The 16,362-nt window shown below is 39.5% G+C and overlaps 1 protein-coding gene across 3 annotated transcripts in view; it reads left to right on the forward strand.

Annotated features, from left to right (window-relative positions):
* Positions 1 to 16,362, forward strand: part of anks1b (ankyrin repeat and sterile alpha motif domain containing 1B) — a 274,373-nt gene that overhangs the window by 236,166 nt on the left and 21,845 nt on the right. For all 3 annotated transcript variants that reach the window (XM_085436749.1, XM_085436747.1, XM_085436748.1), the window contains exon 20: positions 15,245 to 15,352. In XM_085436749.1, the coding sequence (XP_085292875.1) occupies positions 15,245 to 15,352 (108 nt within the window). The remainder of the gene's footprint in view (positions 1 to 15,244; positions 15,353 to 16,362) is intronic.

A 16,362-nucleotide genomic window follows, 5' to 3' on the forward strand; every position in this document is an offset into this window, starting at 1 on the left:
AAGGAGGCTATAGACAGTACAAAAGCACATATACAGCGTTTGATAAGTAAATGAAATGGCTCACAATAGACAGCTACAAGCATACCAATGGTTAAACAGTAGTGCAGTAAATAGACATTCTTTTTTTTATTGACCAAAAACAAGTGACTGAGCTCATACACTGAGCAGGAAAGTGTTTACAGAGGTCAAGAGCGAAAGCTGTTTTTTCCGTAGACTTCCATTCACATGCAGTCACAGCTATTGCCATCTGATGGCCGACCAAAGAAACTTTATAAATCCCAGAGGGAAACTGAGTCGCCATAGCAGCAGACGTACAAAGGACAACAAAGCAAATATAAATATGAAAGGACACAAGTATCAACACTAACAGATAGAACAGACAGAATGCCGTTACAAGGCACTTTCGCATTGGCTTCCTTTTTCTGAGCTAGAAGCTACGTCCATGTTTTACACTGTTTATATATGCTTTCCCTACACCTGAAAAAGTTAGCTTATGTTAGCATATGTTTGCTAGATGTTACATTAATATCCCAATTGTGAATTACTTCAGTTTTGATAATTGTGCATTGAGATCTTGAAGTTTGCATATTTTTTTGCTTACTTGGGTCTTTAGGGGACTATTTTGTCACCACGTGGGATCTATTCCTTTAAAATTAGTTTAAAATGCTTAATAATGTCTAAAGGTTTTTTAAAAAAATCTAATTACAGATTTAAGACTCAACCATTGTTGCTGTTTTCTAATGGAGATGCCAGTGTGAGGGATTCAAGCACTCTATTTATGTGATCCACGGGGCATAACCTAAGTAGACGCTTGTAAAGACAGAAATAGCTAGAATGACGTCAAGCTTTGTAGCTTGGATTTCATTTATGTGACACTTTAATACGGACATAAACACATGTACCCGCTCAATATATAAAGTAACCACATGGACTAGTGTTGTCCTGACCTAAGAGACATAAGAGAAGGTGAGTCATTTCTAAATGTTTCATTCTTTGGTAAATAGTAGATATTTGAATATTACGAAAGCCTCCTCAGTGATGGGATTTCTCTGAAATGAGGCACGAAGGAGAATTGCAAAACTGATAATGATCAGATGAATGGGAATTTTCTGTGCTCTAGGCTACTTCCTGTCACATGTCTAAACTTGTTTAGAACTGCAGCCAGAGACTAAAGCTTTATTTTTGGTTGCGAGAGGGCTCTGAAGTTCCAGTTAATAGCATTAAGTTTGACCAATCAGAAAGGTCGGACTGGTATCAAACTGTCCCGGCTGAGATGATCACAAACTACAAAATACTTTTTCGCATCAATTAGAAATTAGAAATTAGAAAAAAAAGAAATGAGATTCCTCGTTTTTCTTTCTTTTCTTTTTACTACTCCCATATTTGCATTAATATTTGCATTCACTGTGTAGGAGTTCAGGTCAGTATAATAGGTTTACAATTGCTTTAGATCTTATATACAAAGAAGTGGATATATTTAAATCCATTTTAAAGACTTTAAGGTGTTTTGTGTCAAACTGCAACTATTCTGAATTTGTTACAGCTCGGACTTAAGGCTAGTCTTTTCCAGACTCTTTAACAACATATTTTATAACTAATAATAGCTAAAAGAACAATTATTAGACACCTGGTTTTTCTTAGGTGATAATGTTGATATCATTACATTTGCGGAAAATCAATTATGCTCATTTTTCAAGTTTAACTTGACATAAACACAGAAAAGAGAGGGAATCCATAGACTATTTATTTATTTATAGAAAATGCAATGGAAGCTAACACTAGCTAGCTTGGTTAGCATAAATCCCTCCATTTTCTTCTGCTTGCCCAGTTCAGGGTCCTGGGGCTCGAAGCCTGTCTACTGGGAAATAGCCCAATACACTAATGGAATATGAGAATTTTATTTGAATTTTATTTTATCTGCTTGTGCTTCTAGTGAAGCATAAGTTCAAGGCTTTAAAAAAGTGGGGGTGTTGTAAAGTATTTTATAATATTAATAAAACATTCCTAAGCATCATTATTATAAAGGCAGAAAGGAGGCAAAAAAGGCCATAAAATGTATATTTCTGCTGTAAAGCTAACTCTAGCCGTTTCCAGGCTTTGTGCTAAACACAAAACCAGTCCATAATAGACCCTATGAAAATATAATTATTATATAATTAGAAGCGATATAGATAAATATAAAAGATAAAGATACTCCTGTGATCAGGAGTTATCTCACATTTTATTGTTAGCAATGTAATTTTTGTTTTGAATATTTACATCACTGCTGAACTCTTTCAACTCAAGCAGCACACAAACACATAAACTTAGACTCCTTGCGAGCACAAGCTTGTCTTGGTATAGGCTCAGTGTGTCTCCATAGTGACGGGATAGAGAGGAGGAGGAGGGTGAATGTAAACTGGGTAGAAAGCGGGAGAGAGAGTGTGTAGAGAGAGAGAGAGAGAGAGAGAGCTCAGGCAGAGACATGTAGGAGATGTAGTCTGGCTGCCGCAAGCTGAAGAAGGAGGAGGAGTTTTCGGGCGCTGGAAATCTGCAGAGAAAGTGAGAGAAAGGGAGACAAAAGCTGGTGCTGAGGAGGCGAGGAGGAAAGCGTGGATAAAGAAAGGAGAGAGGCAGAAGGGAGAAGAAGAAAAAAAGAAAACCACTTGTGCTGGTCAGCAACAAAGCAACAGTAAACAGCTCAAGAGAAGAGGGCGAGAAAAGAAATCACAGCAGGAGTCAAGATTACTCCTCAACCTTTGGAATGAGTCACGTCCTGTGGAGAAATAGGTGAGCTTGCTTTGAGACGGGATGTGGAAAGGGTGATGACAAAAGGAGAGCTATAAAGCATGCGGGGGGATTTAGAGATGAACACTAATACTTTTATTCTTCTTTCTGTGCTCAGAGATGATTTAAACACAAGAAATGAGTCCACGGCGCTCAATCAACACTGCTGACTGGGCTAATTTACAGGCTGTGTAACTGTGCGTGCGTGCGCGCAGGTGTTGGAGTGTTTTTGTGCATCTAGAGTAAGAGTCTGACCTCATGTTGTAGTACTTAAAGCTCTGATTGTGCTTTCATTAAAGAGCCACTGGGTCTCTGTCCACAAGTTTAGCAAATACAGCCAACAATGGTGAATTTATGCCATTTAGTTGCACAACGAGAGAAATTTGTGTGACTTTTGTTTGCTTGCATCATTCAGAGAGGGGACCTAGCTGTCACTGAAAAGTCAGAATGTCAGAAAACACACTAACCGCCGTCTAGCAGATCAGCCACTACGTTTAAATACACTCCAGTTCAGTTGCTGGCCTAATTTAATGTCCTCTCCTTATTTGCATTCACCTAACATGCTCCTAGAAAAATGGTAGGAGAAGTGAAATGTGGGACAAGACTGAGAAGGAATGTAGTAGCTTAGAGAGATGCTGTAAGGCTTCGTGTTGGTTTGCACAGCTGACTTGACTACACAGCGAGTGATACGCAACCGATAATCAGCATGTATGAGATAAACTGTAAACATTGATTAGCAACAGGGGGGCTAAGCTTGCTGTCAGATGATGACTGTTTTCAGCTATTTTAATCAAAGCGTTTAAACCCTTATCTGTTTTAAACCAGTGTTATTGTTCCAGCCGTGATTGCCATTATTTTAAGTTTTTTATTTTTACCCCGGCTTAAATTAAACTTCAGCTGCCTTGAATCCACTGGCAGCTAAAACTCAAACAGCCCAATTAATATTTTCTAGCCTGTACCAACTTGTTTTCCAAAAAGTACGCACGCAAACAAGTAAAAGAAAAATGAAAATACAAGACTGTGCAGGATAATGGGTTAGGTCCTTTTTGGGAAAGAGTGAGACGGGTCCCAGCATGTGGCGTGAAAGAAAGAAAAGTTAAAAGTATTTCTTTCTTCGCCCAGCTGTTTGATAACCGGAGCCTGGATGGACAGAAAGATTGAGTTGGAGTGTCTGCCTGATGCTGTTTATCTCAGACGTCGGCCGATCCATCAAAAACCCAGCCTCGCCTTCTGTTCATCGAATCGTCACCACAGCGACTCATTGCAATAGATTCCCTGTCAGTGACGGGCATTAATCAGTATGCAGCTCAGAGAAACCACGGCGTGATGAATGATGCCGCGAGAGGCATTCCACAGACAAAGACTTTTTACATGCTGATACAAATGTTTTTATGCTTAATATCTCTTTAGTTATGCTCCTACGCTTTGCAAGAGGACATATTACTCTATGCCGTTTCATTAGTGGACCATTCAGATCGTTAATGGGTATATACCGCACCCTTCTGTCCAAGTTTATTTATCTTATTTTAATGGCTCACATTAAAGATCGCCATTTTTCTATGTAAATGAGCTGTTTATATCCCAACCTTAGGCATTCATCAGCAGTTTAAATGGCTAACACTTATACTCCCTATATATGCATTAAAAAGAGGGACATCAAAGCAGACAGAAGATCGTACCATCTCACTTTTGTCTGTTCTGTCTGTACATGCACATATAGAAGATTTGGTATCGTACAATATAAAGCGCCTTGAAGCAACTGTTGATGTGATTTGATGCTATATAAGCAAAACTGAATAAAATAAAGTTTAATGTAAAGCTTAAAGGGATGTTGCTGATGCATCAGTTCTTGTTTGCATACTCGATGACTTTATAATGGACAAAAAAAAAATCGAATTTACAAAACTTTAGATTCAACAACAAAGAAAAGCAACTGTTTTAAAAGTTTTCCCAGCCGCCACAGAGAACCAGGACAGAGTACACAGCAGGGTCCCATCCAAAGCTGTCACTCAGCAGAGAGCCCACAGATGCACATATGGCTGCTACAAGCATCCTATTAACCTTATCTTGTCTTATTTCTCCCTCCGCCCCAAAAAGTGCACGTACTGTACGTTTCACGCTTCACTGACTCTGACTACAAGCAGCTGTTAGAAACAATCACTACCTCAGCAAAGTACTGATGTCAGAAACCTGATAGAAGAATGGAAAATAAGTCTTACAAGCAGTTAAGAGGAAGCTATGTGATGCGTTCTGTTTGTGCGTTCACCTTTTTCTCAAAAAGTTATGATTGGATTTGCATGACAACTTGGCCCAGCTTAGATTTTGGAGTCAATCCAGATCTGGACACGTGAGTTTCTGTAAGGATTCTTTACCATTGAAGGATTGGGCAAAGTCTACCATTTTGGGTCCTAACTTCACAATAAATAAAAGTAAAATATCATACATCTTAAAAATTGACAGATATTGTCTTTGTGCTTTCAAAGAAATATACCTATGCAGTCGTGGACTGCCAATTTCCATTGTAATATTTACAACCATATTAGCAAATACCTAAAACACGAGACCCAGATCTAATATTTCAAGTGCTGTTTCATTGTAATGTAATCTAGATATATGCTCTGTGTGTGTGCAAAAAATACAGAGGTTTATAAACTCTTTGAACCCCTCCCCTCCTAGACAATATTGTACACTCACAAATACACATAGTCATGTGCACAGCTTGGTGCCTTAGGAGAGCTTGTGCTTCTCTGCAGTGTGAAAATTGCTTCCATCTTGGGGCTTTGAAGTATTTATTAACCCAGAAAAATATCATCCACCATTTCCTCTCCCATCTTATTGGGAATTCAATTCATGAGCCTCCGTGTGTGGTAAAGAATGAGGGTGTGTGTGCGTGTACGAGTGTGCCTGCAGAAGCAAGATTTGAGAGATCTTGTTTCAGCCTTGATCCTGCAGCATTTGGCTCTGTTTGCACACACTCACACACACACACACTCACTCAGTCTGTGCTTGCAGTCATAGTTACAGTTCTTATGCTATTAATGGAGATATAGCTGTCTCCATGTAGGCAGGCTTATTAAACAGCCCCCTCTCATTGGCTGCCACTTCTGTCAGCACTGAAAAGAACTGAAATGTCCTATTGGTCTTGGTTGGACATCAACTTCAACACATCACTCGTAACTGGTTGCTAGGCAACCAGTTGTCTCCAGTTTCCCTCCCCTGCTTCATCCCACCCACCCACCCCCCAAAAAAGTGGTGCTATGTTTCCTTTTATTCATTTATTTGTTTGCTTATTTAGATTATATTAAGCCTGGGCATGATTGTTTTACGCATGTGTGTTTTAATGGCCTGGAGCTCCAGGCAAATCAACACTAATCATCCCTGCAGAAAAGCTCCACCTCGAAACAACACATTAGGTGAGAGATAGAGCAAAGAGAGAACAAGGGAGAGGAAGGCAGCTGGCTGTGATTAAGTATTCAGGGTCAGAAAAAAATGTCAATGATTGGAGAGAAAATGAGGAAAGCATTGTTGCATAAACTCAGTGCTGTGCACATTATCTACGTTACATCAATGCTTTTCTATCACAACCTGTATTGATTGCTACAAGGAGGCGACAGGGTGGCTGGTATTGTTTTCAAGTGTATGTGTGTCTGAAAATTGTAATGATGCCATCATCAAAATGTGCTCTTGGAGCCACCTACTTAAGCATAATCTACACTTTGGCAGGTGTTTATATGACTCTTAACTTCAATTTATATTTCTTCCACAAACCATTATGCACACTTCGCAGCCAGGACTTTAGAAATGTTGGCAACTGCTCCGAGGCAAGAAATAATTAGGCACAAAGCCTTGTGTTGCCTTAAATACACATGCTGCGTATGTTCTGACAGACAGCTAAACACCTTTCTCTCATCCAGACTCCACGCCATTATGGAAATCGCTAACAGGTTTGCCAAATATTAAGAAAAATTTGGAAACAGCACTTAAAGAATAAACATAATGTGCAAAAATCTGTGATATACACCAACAACAAAGATATGACCTCTGTGTTTTCAGTGTTAGCTGCAGTCCTGCACTCATTCCCTAAGATGCCATTCAGACAGGCACGCGCCTTTTACTGATCGATATTACTGCTCACTTAGCCTGTAATGTATTCTGACCTCTGCAATTTAAGTAAGCTTTGGCCAGTGATTCTTTGATCTGTACGGAGTCGATGCAGGATTCTCGAACCCCCGATCGTGCTATTAGGAGACAACCCATGAGGCATGCACAAGTCTGTGGATATCACAAAGGTCACAACCTCTGTCTGCAGGGGTCAGGTGATCGGTCATATTGACATGAGTGAGCTCGGAGAAGGTAGATGCACGCGATACGCGATAACAAACCAAGATGGACCAATCAAATGCAGTTGCCATGGCTGAACTGAAGGAGTTCAATTAACTCTTTTATTAGCCCGAGACACAGTAGTTATCCTCTCTGACTTTGTGTTTTTCTCTGTCGTCTGAATAACGAGGGGACAGCGGAGTGAAAATGAGGACAAAGCCTGCAGGAAACGAGACACAAGAGCAGATGATGAGAGGTAATTTCGGGTCAAGGGACCATGGGCAGAAAGTGAAGGGAGCAGTGAGTGAAGAATTGGAGGGCAGTGAAAGGGATTGTTAGCCAAGTCAATGTAGATTAAAAAGGAGCAAAGAGACTGATAAAAGAGGTTTTACTCTCTTCCCGCTCTGTCATTAAAACTATGTGCTAGCTTGAGCACAGACAGGGACTGGACTGTTGGTTCTCTCGCTGGGTTTCATGCTCCACTGAGCCAACCAGCTTCCAACCTCCCCTCCAGTAAGAGCCACAGAAAAGCCTTTTTGTCTCCAGTGTCCCGAATGAGAGCAGTCGCTGTGAATGTCCACGATCGCTGACGCTTTCTACTTATTGTCACTGGTTTCTTTTCAAATATGTCATTTTGTCACAGTTTGTGCTTAAAAGAGGTCACTGGGGTTTTTTTTCTTTTTACTTAAAATATTTTAAGGGCAGCTTACACACCTGAAAGTGTAAACTGTGCTTCAGATCTTGTTACACTGCATCTTTCACAAATGAGTGCACTAAAAAACTTTATATGACATGCCTGTCATCACCTGCATGAGCTGTGGGTGATACAGCTCTTAACAGCGGCTGGTGTGTAGACAGGTGTGCATCTCACACGCTGTCACTCCAGCCTGTATCCTTCTGTCATCATTTCAAACAGGAGGGGCAAAACTGAATGATGGTTGTTGTAAAAAAAAAAAAAGAAGTGTTCTTCACATTGGTCAACACACTGGTATTTCTAATGGCATCGCACACCTTTGTTGCCTTTTTTCTCTCATCCTCCCAAACAACACGACATCCTTCCAGCACTAGAAAATAATAAAAACACACTCTTCTCTTTCCACATCACACTTCGTTCAGTTCTGATGACAGAGAGAAAGATGGAAAGGTTTCTAGAAATAGTCAGACTTACAATTAACATTGTTATTTGTAAATGTAATTGTTGGACTAAAGCTGGAGCTGGCAAGATGTAGCAGGGAACAGAGGCCACAGAGCGGCGATGGCTGTGAGAAAGTGTGGCTCTGTTAACCGTATGTGTGTCATCTAATCCATTAATCAAGCCCGTTCAATCTGGGCTAACGGGACTGCTAACAGGATTAGTGCATTGATCGGCACACAGAGACGCACACACAGAAAACACAATCATAGCAGCAAAGTTCTGAAATCAGGACCCTTTTGTTAATATCTGACATCACTTTCAAGCACCGTCTCACTGCAAGCGAAAGTGCTATGACTTGTGTTACAAACCCTTCTGGTTCATAGTTTTGAGCTTTTCTGGTCTGCCAGGAGTGCAAAATTTAAATTATATCTAAGATTAAAAACACACTGAAGTGAATTGTGAGTATCTCCAAAGCAAGTTTATGGGGTGCTTCAATATTTTCTCTGTTGCCTGAACATACTAGTTTTTCTTCCCGTGGAATCCGCTTTTCTTCAAAGAGATTGTTAAACTTTAAATTTTCCCGCAGACTGCAGTACGTTGCAGGATCTTTGCTCTCTTAAACAGCTGAAAATAAAGTGTTCTACAGCTGGAAAGTGATATAAATACTTGACTGAAAATGAGTTTTACCTGACATGTTTTGCCTTATAAACAGTGATGGGAATAACAGCGTTACAAGTAACGGCGTTACTTTTTTCAGTAACGAGTAACCTAACTAATTACTGTTCCTATCGTTACAACGCCGTTACAGTTACTAACAAGAAAATGCGGTCCGTTACTATTTTCAACAAACAGACAATTGAAGCCGTGTTCAGCTTACCGCATCTTATATCAGTTGCTGACTACGTAAGTAATCTGGACGCTACAGCTTTAAGCAGCTGCGCGCGCTCCCGTGGACGGTAATCACGATCACTGTCTAGCACAACACCTGGAGCTAAGGGGACAAAGCAATCGCATGAGTGCTGCTGTTTGACTGAGGAAGAATAAAGTAGTCGTGGTGAGCCAATCACATGACCACTTAAAGACAAAGCAACAAAGTGATAGATACCAGTTTTTAAATTGTGTTGATAGACCTGCAGGTATCAGGCTGTGATGTTCTCCTTTACAGTGGACAGAAATTATTTTTTTGGAGTGGCACAAATAGTTTGTGTGGCATCTTATTGAATGCAGAACAGCTGATTGTTCTGTAAATAGTTTGAAATGGTTATTTAAAAAAATCAAGGTAAAAGGTAAATGGATGCAAATAACTTTGTTGTTTGCAAAACTTGAGCATAGGATTTTAAAATTGACAATTTATATTTGCATTTAAAGTTATGAAATATGATTCATTAAACATGTTTGTGGTTGTTACAGTAAAAAATATAACTTTTTCTAGTCTGATTTTATGTTTTTTGTCTGATTTTAGATCAATTGTGTTAATACAGTATGTCAAAATGAAACCATAACTGTAAATTTAGACACGTGGGGTTGTGCTGAAAAGGATGATACCAAACAAGGCAAAGTAAATAGTTTTTAAAGGTGAAATGTAGAAGGAAAATCAAAAGTAGTTAAAAATGGCCAATTATACCCTGGACCCCAGAGGGTTAAACGTTTTTTTTAAAGTAATGCAATAGTTACTTTTCAAGTAATGAATTACTTTTAGAATATTGTAACTCGGTTACTAACTCAGTTACTTTTTTTTGGAGAAGTAACTAGTAACTATAATTAATTACTTTTTCAAAGTAACTTGCCCAACGCTGCTTATAAAACAAGTGTAGGTGCGCCAGATTCATAGAAGAAAACAAATGTCAGGCACGGACATCATTTTCCATCATTTTTATAATTTTATCAGAAAACACCCCATCGAGCCTTTCTCTCTTTTTCATTTGTCTTCCTAATCTTCCTCACTGCTTTGACCTTTTGCTGATACCGAGGCTGCTGGCTTGTTGCTAGCTCTGGATGGCACTTTCCGCTTTAGCCGCTTTTCCTTTGTTAGCTTCTTTAACTTGTCCGTGTTTAAGTGTCTCATTGGTTTTGTTGTTGCATTTTTGCGCGTTCTATCACAGTTTTACTTCAGTGAACTTTTTGTATTTTTTCACTTTAATCGTAACAGCTTAGTCTATCGCTGCTAGTGAGTGCACGACTACCTGGCTATGCTTTTGTTGCGCGTGCATTAAACACACCAGCTCACAATCTCTTAACATATGAGTCTGACCCAGCCAGTCACAAGTCCAGTAAATAAGTCTATTTCTAGTTCGCATGTACCACAGCTCAATCAAGAAATGACAACTGGTAAACTGTCAATAAAGTCTTGGATGAATCAATTTTTTTTGTCTCTACTATTTATCAATAAGAACCAGTATTCTTAAAATTACACCAGATGATGGAGTGAGAAAATGATTGAGAGGTGGACTAAGACAGTGTTAGGTTGGGTCTTTTCAGGATATCTGCTGACAGTGATAAAATAGAGAATAATGCCAGATTTATTCTACTGTCAGCATCAATCAAATGTTTGCTGCACCTGCGGTGACAGAAATGTTGTCTATATCTGTTGAGCATTTTTTTTTCCCATTTTTTCCCACCTTCAATGTGCTGTTGGATCAGAATGTACAAGCATTGGCTTATCAAGATTATATCATCTGAGCTCCGTGTTTGAGTTGATTTGAATAGAATTGTGCTTAAATGAATGCTTAATCTGGCGCGATAGCACAAGACAGAAGTGGAAGAAGAGGGTATATGCTGCGGTAGCTCAGCACTTTTCCTGACAGTATATATACACCTGCTCTGAATATAATTTCAATGCAAATGGGCTGGTGTTGCAGTCAACCATCAGGAAGGGAGTGAGTGTGTGTTTTAACAATAATGGCTGGGTTTCGTTTAAATTCACATCCATTGAGGGATAACAATATAATCATCTTCCCCAGCAGCTCTGAAACAGCTGTTTGGGCTCTTTGTGTGTGTGTGTGTGTGTGTGTGTGTGTGTGTGTGTGTGTGTGTGTGTGAGTACACATCCTCATCCACGTGTGTGTGTATTTTATTTATTTATTTCATGGATGAGCGTGAGTGGGCAGCTGCTGCAGCTCTGTGTTGCTATGGTGACAGCTGAACTTCAGGCCGAGGTTGAGGCTTCTACTGTATTTGAAGTAGATGCTGTTGCATAAGGTAAAGTATAACACAGATTTGCACCATGCAAGGCAATTACTGTGCTCTTTCTCGAGTGTGCGTGTTTGACAAAAGAGCAATGTGAGGACTGTGCCACGCTGTTGCCCCTCAGGAGATCGGCAGGAGGCTGAATATTTCATAACTTTTTCCGTATAGCAGGAAAACTCACATACATGTCACATTTTACACTGCAGTCATCATTTTTATGTAATGACTATTTACTGTTACGCAAGTCAGTTATAAGAAGCAAAAATGAATACCAATGCAGAATAATGGCGCCATACTATTGAATGTGCAATGCAACAGTTGGTCAGTTAGTCAAGAGTCCAAAATAAGGGCATCAAAACTGTATGGGCTGACATCAGCAAATAAGTTGGCATTTACCAGCATAAAGGGCTGATATTTCTGTGTTCAGTTCTGGGTTAAGTATTCAGAAACAGTGTGAAGAGCTGCAAGACTAAAAATCCAGTCAGTTATTTTATAATAATTAGCTGATAAATAGGACGATAAACGCAAAGAATATAAGAAAGAAACACCCTTCAGCTGTGTTATAAGTGCTGATGTTGCATAGCTTGTCCTCCAGAGGGCGCTCTGCAGCTTCCCTGTTAGAAAAGCACCTTTTTGGAAGGAACATTTTTTTTCATATTTTCATGTATCTGAGGGAGAGAACAAAGAATCTCTGCCAATATGTCGAAACAACAAATGAATGAATAATACTTTTTAAGCCACCAACAATGCTCTTAAAAATTCAACATCAGCAGGGCTTTAATACTGATGATTTCTTTGTTTGCACAAATAAATGAAAACAAGCAAAACAGACTTTAAATTTAGATTTTTTTCCCCCCTTTATTTTTAACATTAGTATCTGGCCAGAATTTCTCTTTCATCATCTCTAATGTCAAAAAAGAAAAAAAGCCAAAAGTTAAAAGGCTGAGAATACATCATATTTGCACTTGCGTTCATTATTATCATTTGAGTCCCACATTATTTTTGCTTCTAATATTACTGACACTTTAAAGGAAGGACAAACATCACTTGATTTTTACTGCACTAAATTCACTAAGTGGCTCAGGGGACTGGGAAGCGTATCTGTATCCGGAAGGTCGCCGGTTCGAATCACCCGGCTCTCTATCCTGGTCGTTGGGCAAGACACTTTACCCTACTGCCTACTGGTGTTGGCCAGAGGGGCAGATGGTGCGATATGGCAGCCTCGCTTCTGTCAGTCTGCCCCAGCTTGCCTCCACCAGTGTGTGAACGTGAGAGTGAATGAATAGTGGAATTGTAAAGCGCTTTGGGTGCCTTGAAAAGCGCTATATAAATGCAATCCATTATTATTATTACTACATAATATCAGCTTGTGTGCTCTTGATTGCCCTTTGATCGGTCTAAAATGAACAATTAAAACATGTTTGCATGCAGTGAAGACCAGTGGAGATGAACACATTGCTGGCCACGGTGTATTCTTTATTTTATGAAATGAAATAAAAGTTATAAGACCTACTTACCACTTCTGAACTTGCTTGATAAATTATACAAGAGTTGTTTGCATATCTGCTCCATTTACTATGCAAGGAATATGATTTTTTTTATTTATGCTCTCTTTGATTGTTTAGGTTTGCGCTCACGTAGGTAGAATCGTACCGTATGCATCCTAAGCGCCTGTTTGGTTGTTTCTTTGTATTTTTATGCTTCTTCCGCAGATGTGCAGCAGTAATTGGTGAGGGAGATTTTATGTTGTGCTGACTCAAACAGAGGCAGGCCATTAGACTGACAGCAAGACCGTGCCATGAGGCTAATTACCACCCTTTGCCCTGAGGACACATTCAAATTCTCTCATGTTCATAAAAGTTTACTCGAAGTTCTCCAGAGGCAGCTCTATAAAACCTGCAGAAGTTTGTTGTGTACTGAAGTTTGGTACCAGAAGGTGCAAAGAGAACATCCCTGCAGAAGGCTGCCATGTTCCAGGCCGCCTCTTTAGAAAACCCAGTAACTGGCACAGTCAGTGGACGCCTGGTGACCAGAGAAAGAATGAACGCTTTCATTGGAGTCCAAGTGCATGGTTTTTTTTTTCTTTTCTTTGTTCTCTGTGACTGTGTAATGAGAACCTGGGGGGAAAAAAGGAAAAAACCCAATAGACAGTTACAAACTTGCCACAATCTCATTGTGGAATTTGCAATTACTTGCTGTCAGAGCAAAATCTCAGAGTACACTCTCAGCTGTCACTAACAACACTTTGTTAAGCAGTAGTACTAGTTTAGAACAGGCGTTTAGGGACTTGCAGTTATTTGCTTTTGTGATCAGAAGGGAAGATTAATGAATTGCTGTTGAGGTGCAGGTAGGCAATGGTTAGCTTAGCTTAAAGAATACTAAAAGATCTTTAGAATTCATAAAGCGAATCTTTGAGACAAATCTAGTCACTGAAACGATGAGCTAGCCTCTTTTCAAAGCTCTCTAAAAGAATAGGTTAACATTTTGTTCAATACTCTTTTGCTAGCTGTCAGACAAGAGGACTGATATAACTCACATACAAAGCTATAGCTAGCCTATCTTCCATTAGAATTACAAAGAAACAGCTAATTCTTTGTGATGTTATATAAACAGTGTTATTTACATAAGAGCACAGGTTGGATCTGTAAATGATGTACATGAGAACAAAAGGTGTGCCTATAGCTTCAAGGTCCTTTCAGGATCAAGGGCTAATAAAGATGTACGAGACTCACCTTTTGCTGTTGTCTTTCTGTTTTTTTTATATATAATTTTAAGAAGAATCATACAAGTTAAAATTTCAAAAACAGCTTTTTGTTTTCATCTACCATTAATGTACGGTAATCTCTAAAAAAAACCAAAATTTGAAGATTTCTGTTTTATGCTTTTTTGTTTGTTGTCCATTTGTCATCCGAGCAACAGACCGATTGAGAGTGAGCAGTTTTCGGTTGCAAGAGATATGCTGCTGTCAAAATGCTTTGAATAACCATCAGCTACGATCTAATGAGGATTTGGGTTTTTATTAGCCTTTTAAAATAAACCTGCTTCTGTAAACAAAGCTGGGTAGATGAAAATGGAAACTGTGATCCAGATGTGGCTACTCTTATGGTCATATTCTCAGATTGATCAGACCAATGTGATCAACGTTACAAAAGAGCAATAATTAATTGATCAAATGTATTTTTTTTATACCCTTGTCTCTCTCACTGTTTCTCTTAGGCGTAAGTCTCATACATACCTGATGTTCTTTGTATATAAGGTACAGTTGTGCTGTTATTCAGGTAAAGGCACCAGTTTGAATGGAGCCATCCAAGCCATGTTGGTAATGTAATAACAACAATGACATGCATGTTCTCAGGAGCATTTTATATCATTATGCACTCATTAGCGCACCCCTGAGTGCTCTGCTAGTGCTCTCCAATGGTTTTGTCTCCGAAACCCTTTTCTGAAAACTAGTATTATTCTCCATTTTAGGCTAATGATGATGATCTGTTACCTTTTTGCATTTTTTTTTTTTAAACACTCACATAATCTTGTTATCATCCCGACTAAAAGTCTATTAACTCTTTTGCTGTTGCTAAAATTTGTTTTAAATTATGCAAATGAAAGTGAGAGTCATCGTTTTTTGCCAGCAGAGTCGTTTGTGGGGGATGCACTTATTGTGTTTTAGTACATTATAAAACTTGGTGTGGAGAAGAACTATAGTAGAAATCCCTGAGCTGTTGATGTCTGTCCCCAACACAGATGTTTTGGACATGCGTCAAATAACTATTTCAGGTCTCCTACGATGAATGATCTTTGTGCACAATGCATGAAAACGAATATCTTTGTGTTCATCAGGTACTGAAGATCAACCTTATCGGCCACAGAAAACGGATTCTGGCCTCATTGGGGGACCGGCTACACGAAGACACCCCACAGAAACCTCCACGGGCCATCTCCTTACGGGTGAGTGAGTCTCTGCAAGCTGACAGTATGGGTTTTACCCATGACAATATTGAGCAATATCTTAACCAATTAGGATTCAAATTATCATGACTCTATAAGACAGTAGTTCCCTTCCCAGATGGCTCTCTATTTCTCTGAGGGAAATTCAGCCTCCCCACTGCTGCAGTTACCACCCAAATGATTACCCAAATCTCTCGGAGAGGCGCAAAATGGCCGTCCCACTGCCGTTTCCTCCCTGCTGATTTGTCCTGGATGCTACTCACAATGAATTGGCTTTCCCTCTCCCATCACAGCCACACTCCTATATCTCGGTTTTTTCAAGCCCAGAGAAAGCCTGAAAATCTGGAGGCAGTGCTGAAACAGCCCGCTGTTCCTAAACACGTCTTCCTGTAAACCACTGAGTCATGAAATAGGTTGAAAAATATTACAACAATAATCCTTGTTAGTTTCCAGGGGGAAAGGAATTTGTTTGGCTCCTTTAATAAAGTTCGAAATGCTTAACCAGGCACAAGCGCTGTTAGCTTCAGCTAGATCCAGCGTGTATAGTATGCGGTATTGCTTGAATGTGTCGTAACAATTTTAAACGTTTTAAAGTCCACATTTCAAGACATATAAAACAGAAAAAAGTTCCAAACTAGAGCAAGCAAATAGTCTAGTCTGAAACGAGACTTTCAGACTTTTAATATCAGTCCTAATTTCACAAAATTCCCTAAAGGTGTTACAAAGATGTGTAATTAAAGCAAAGCGTGATGATACTGAATGGCTTAGTGCAGGGAAAAATTATGTATTCAAGCCCCTTTTCTTCCAGTGTGTGAGCAGAGGGCTGTGTTTACTCAGTAATCCTGCACAAACAGGAGCAGATAGTTTTGTGTGATGGACAAAATGGGTGAAGGAACACAGCAAAGCTTTAGACAGCAACTGAGATGCAATGCATGAGCTTGCATAGGCAAGAAAATATTACCAAGCTTCTTCAAGAGTCTTCTCGTACGATATCAGCTGAAAGTGAACAG

This window comes from Copadichromis virginalis, linkage group LG17 (assembly GCF_057382275.1).
Source record: "Copadichromis virginalis isolate Kocher_CV1m ecotype Utaka linkage group LG17, C_Virginalis_male_GT1.1, whole genome shotgun sequence".
Classification (NCBI taxonomy): domain Eukaryota; kingdom Metazoa; phylum Chordata; class Actinopteri; order Cichliformes; family Cichlidae; genus Copadichromis; species Copadichromis virginalis.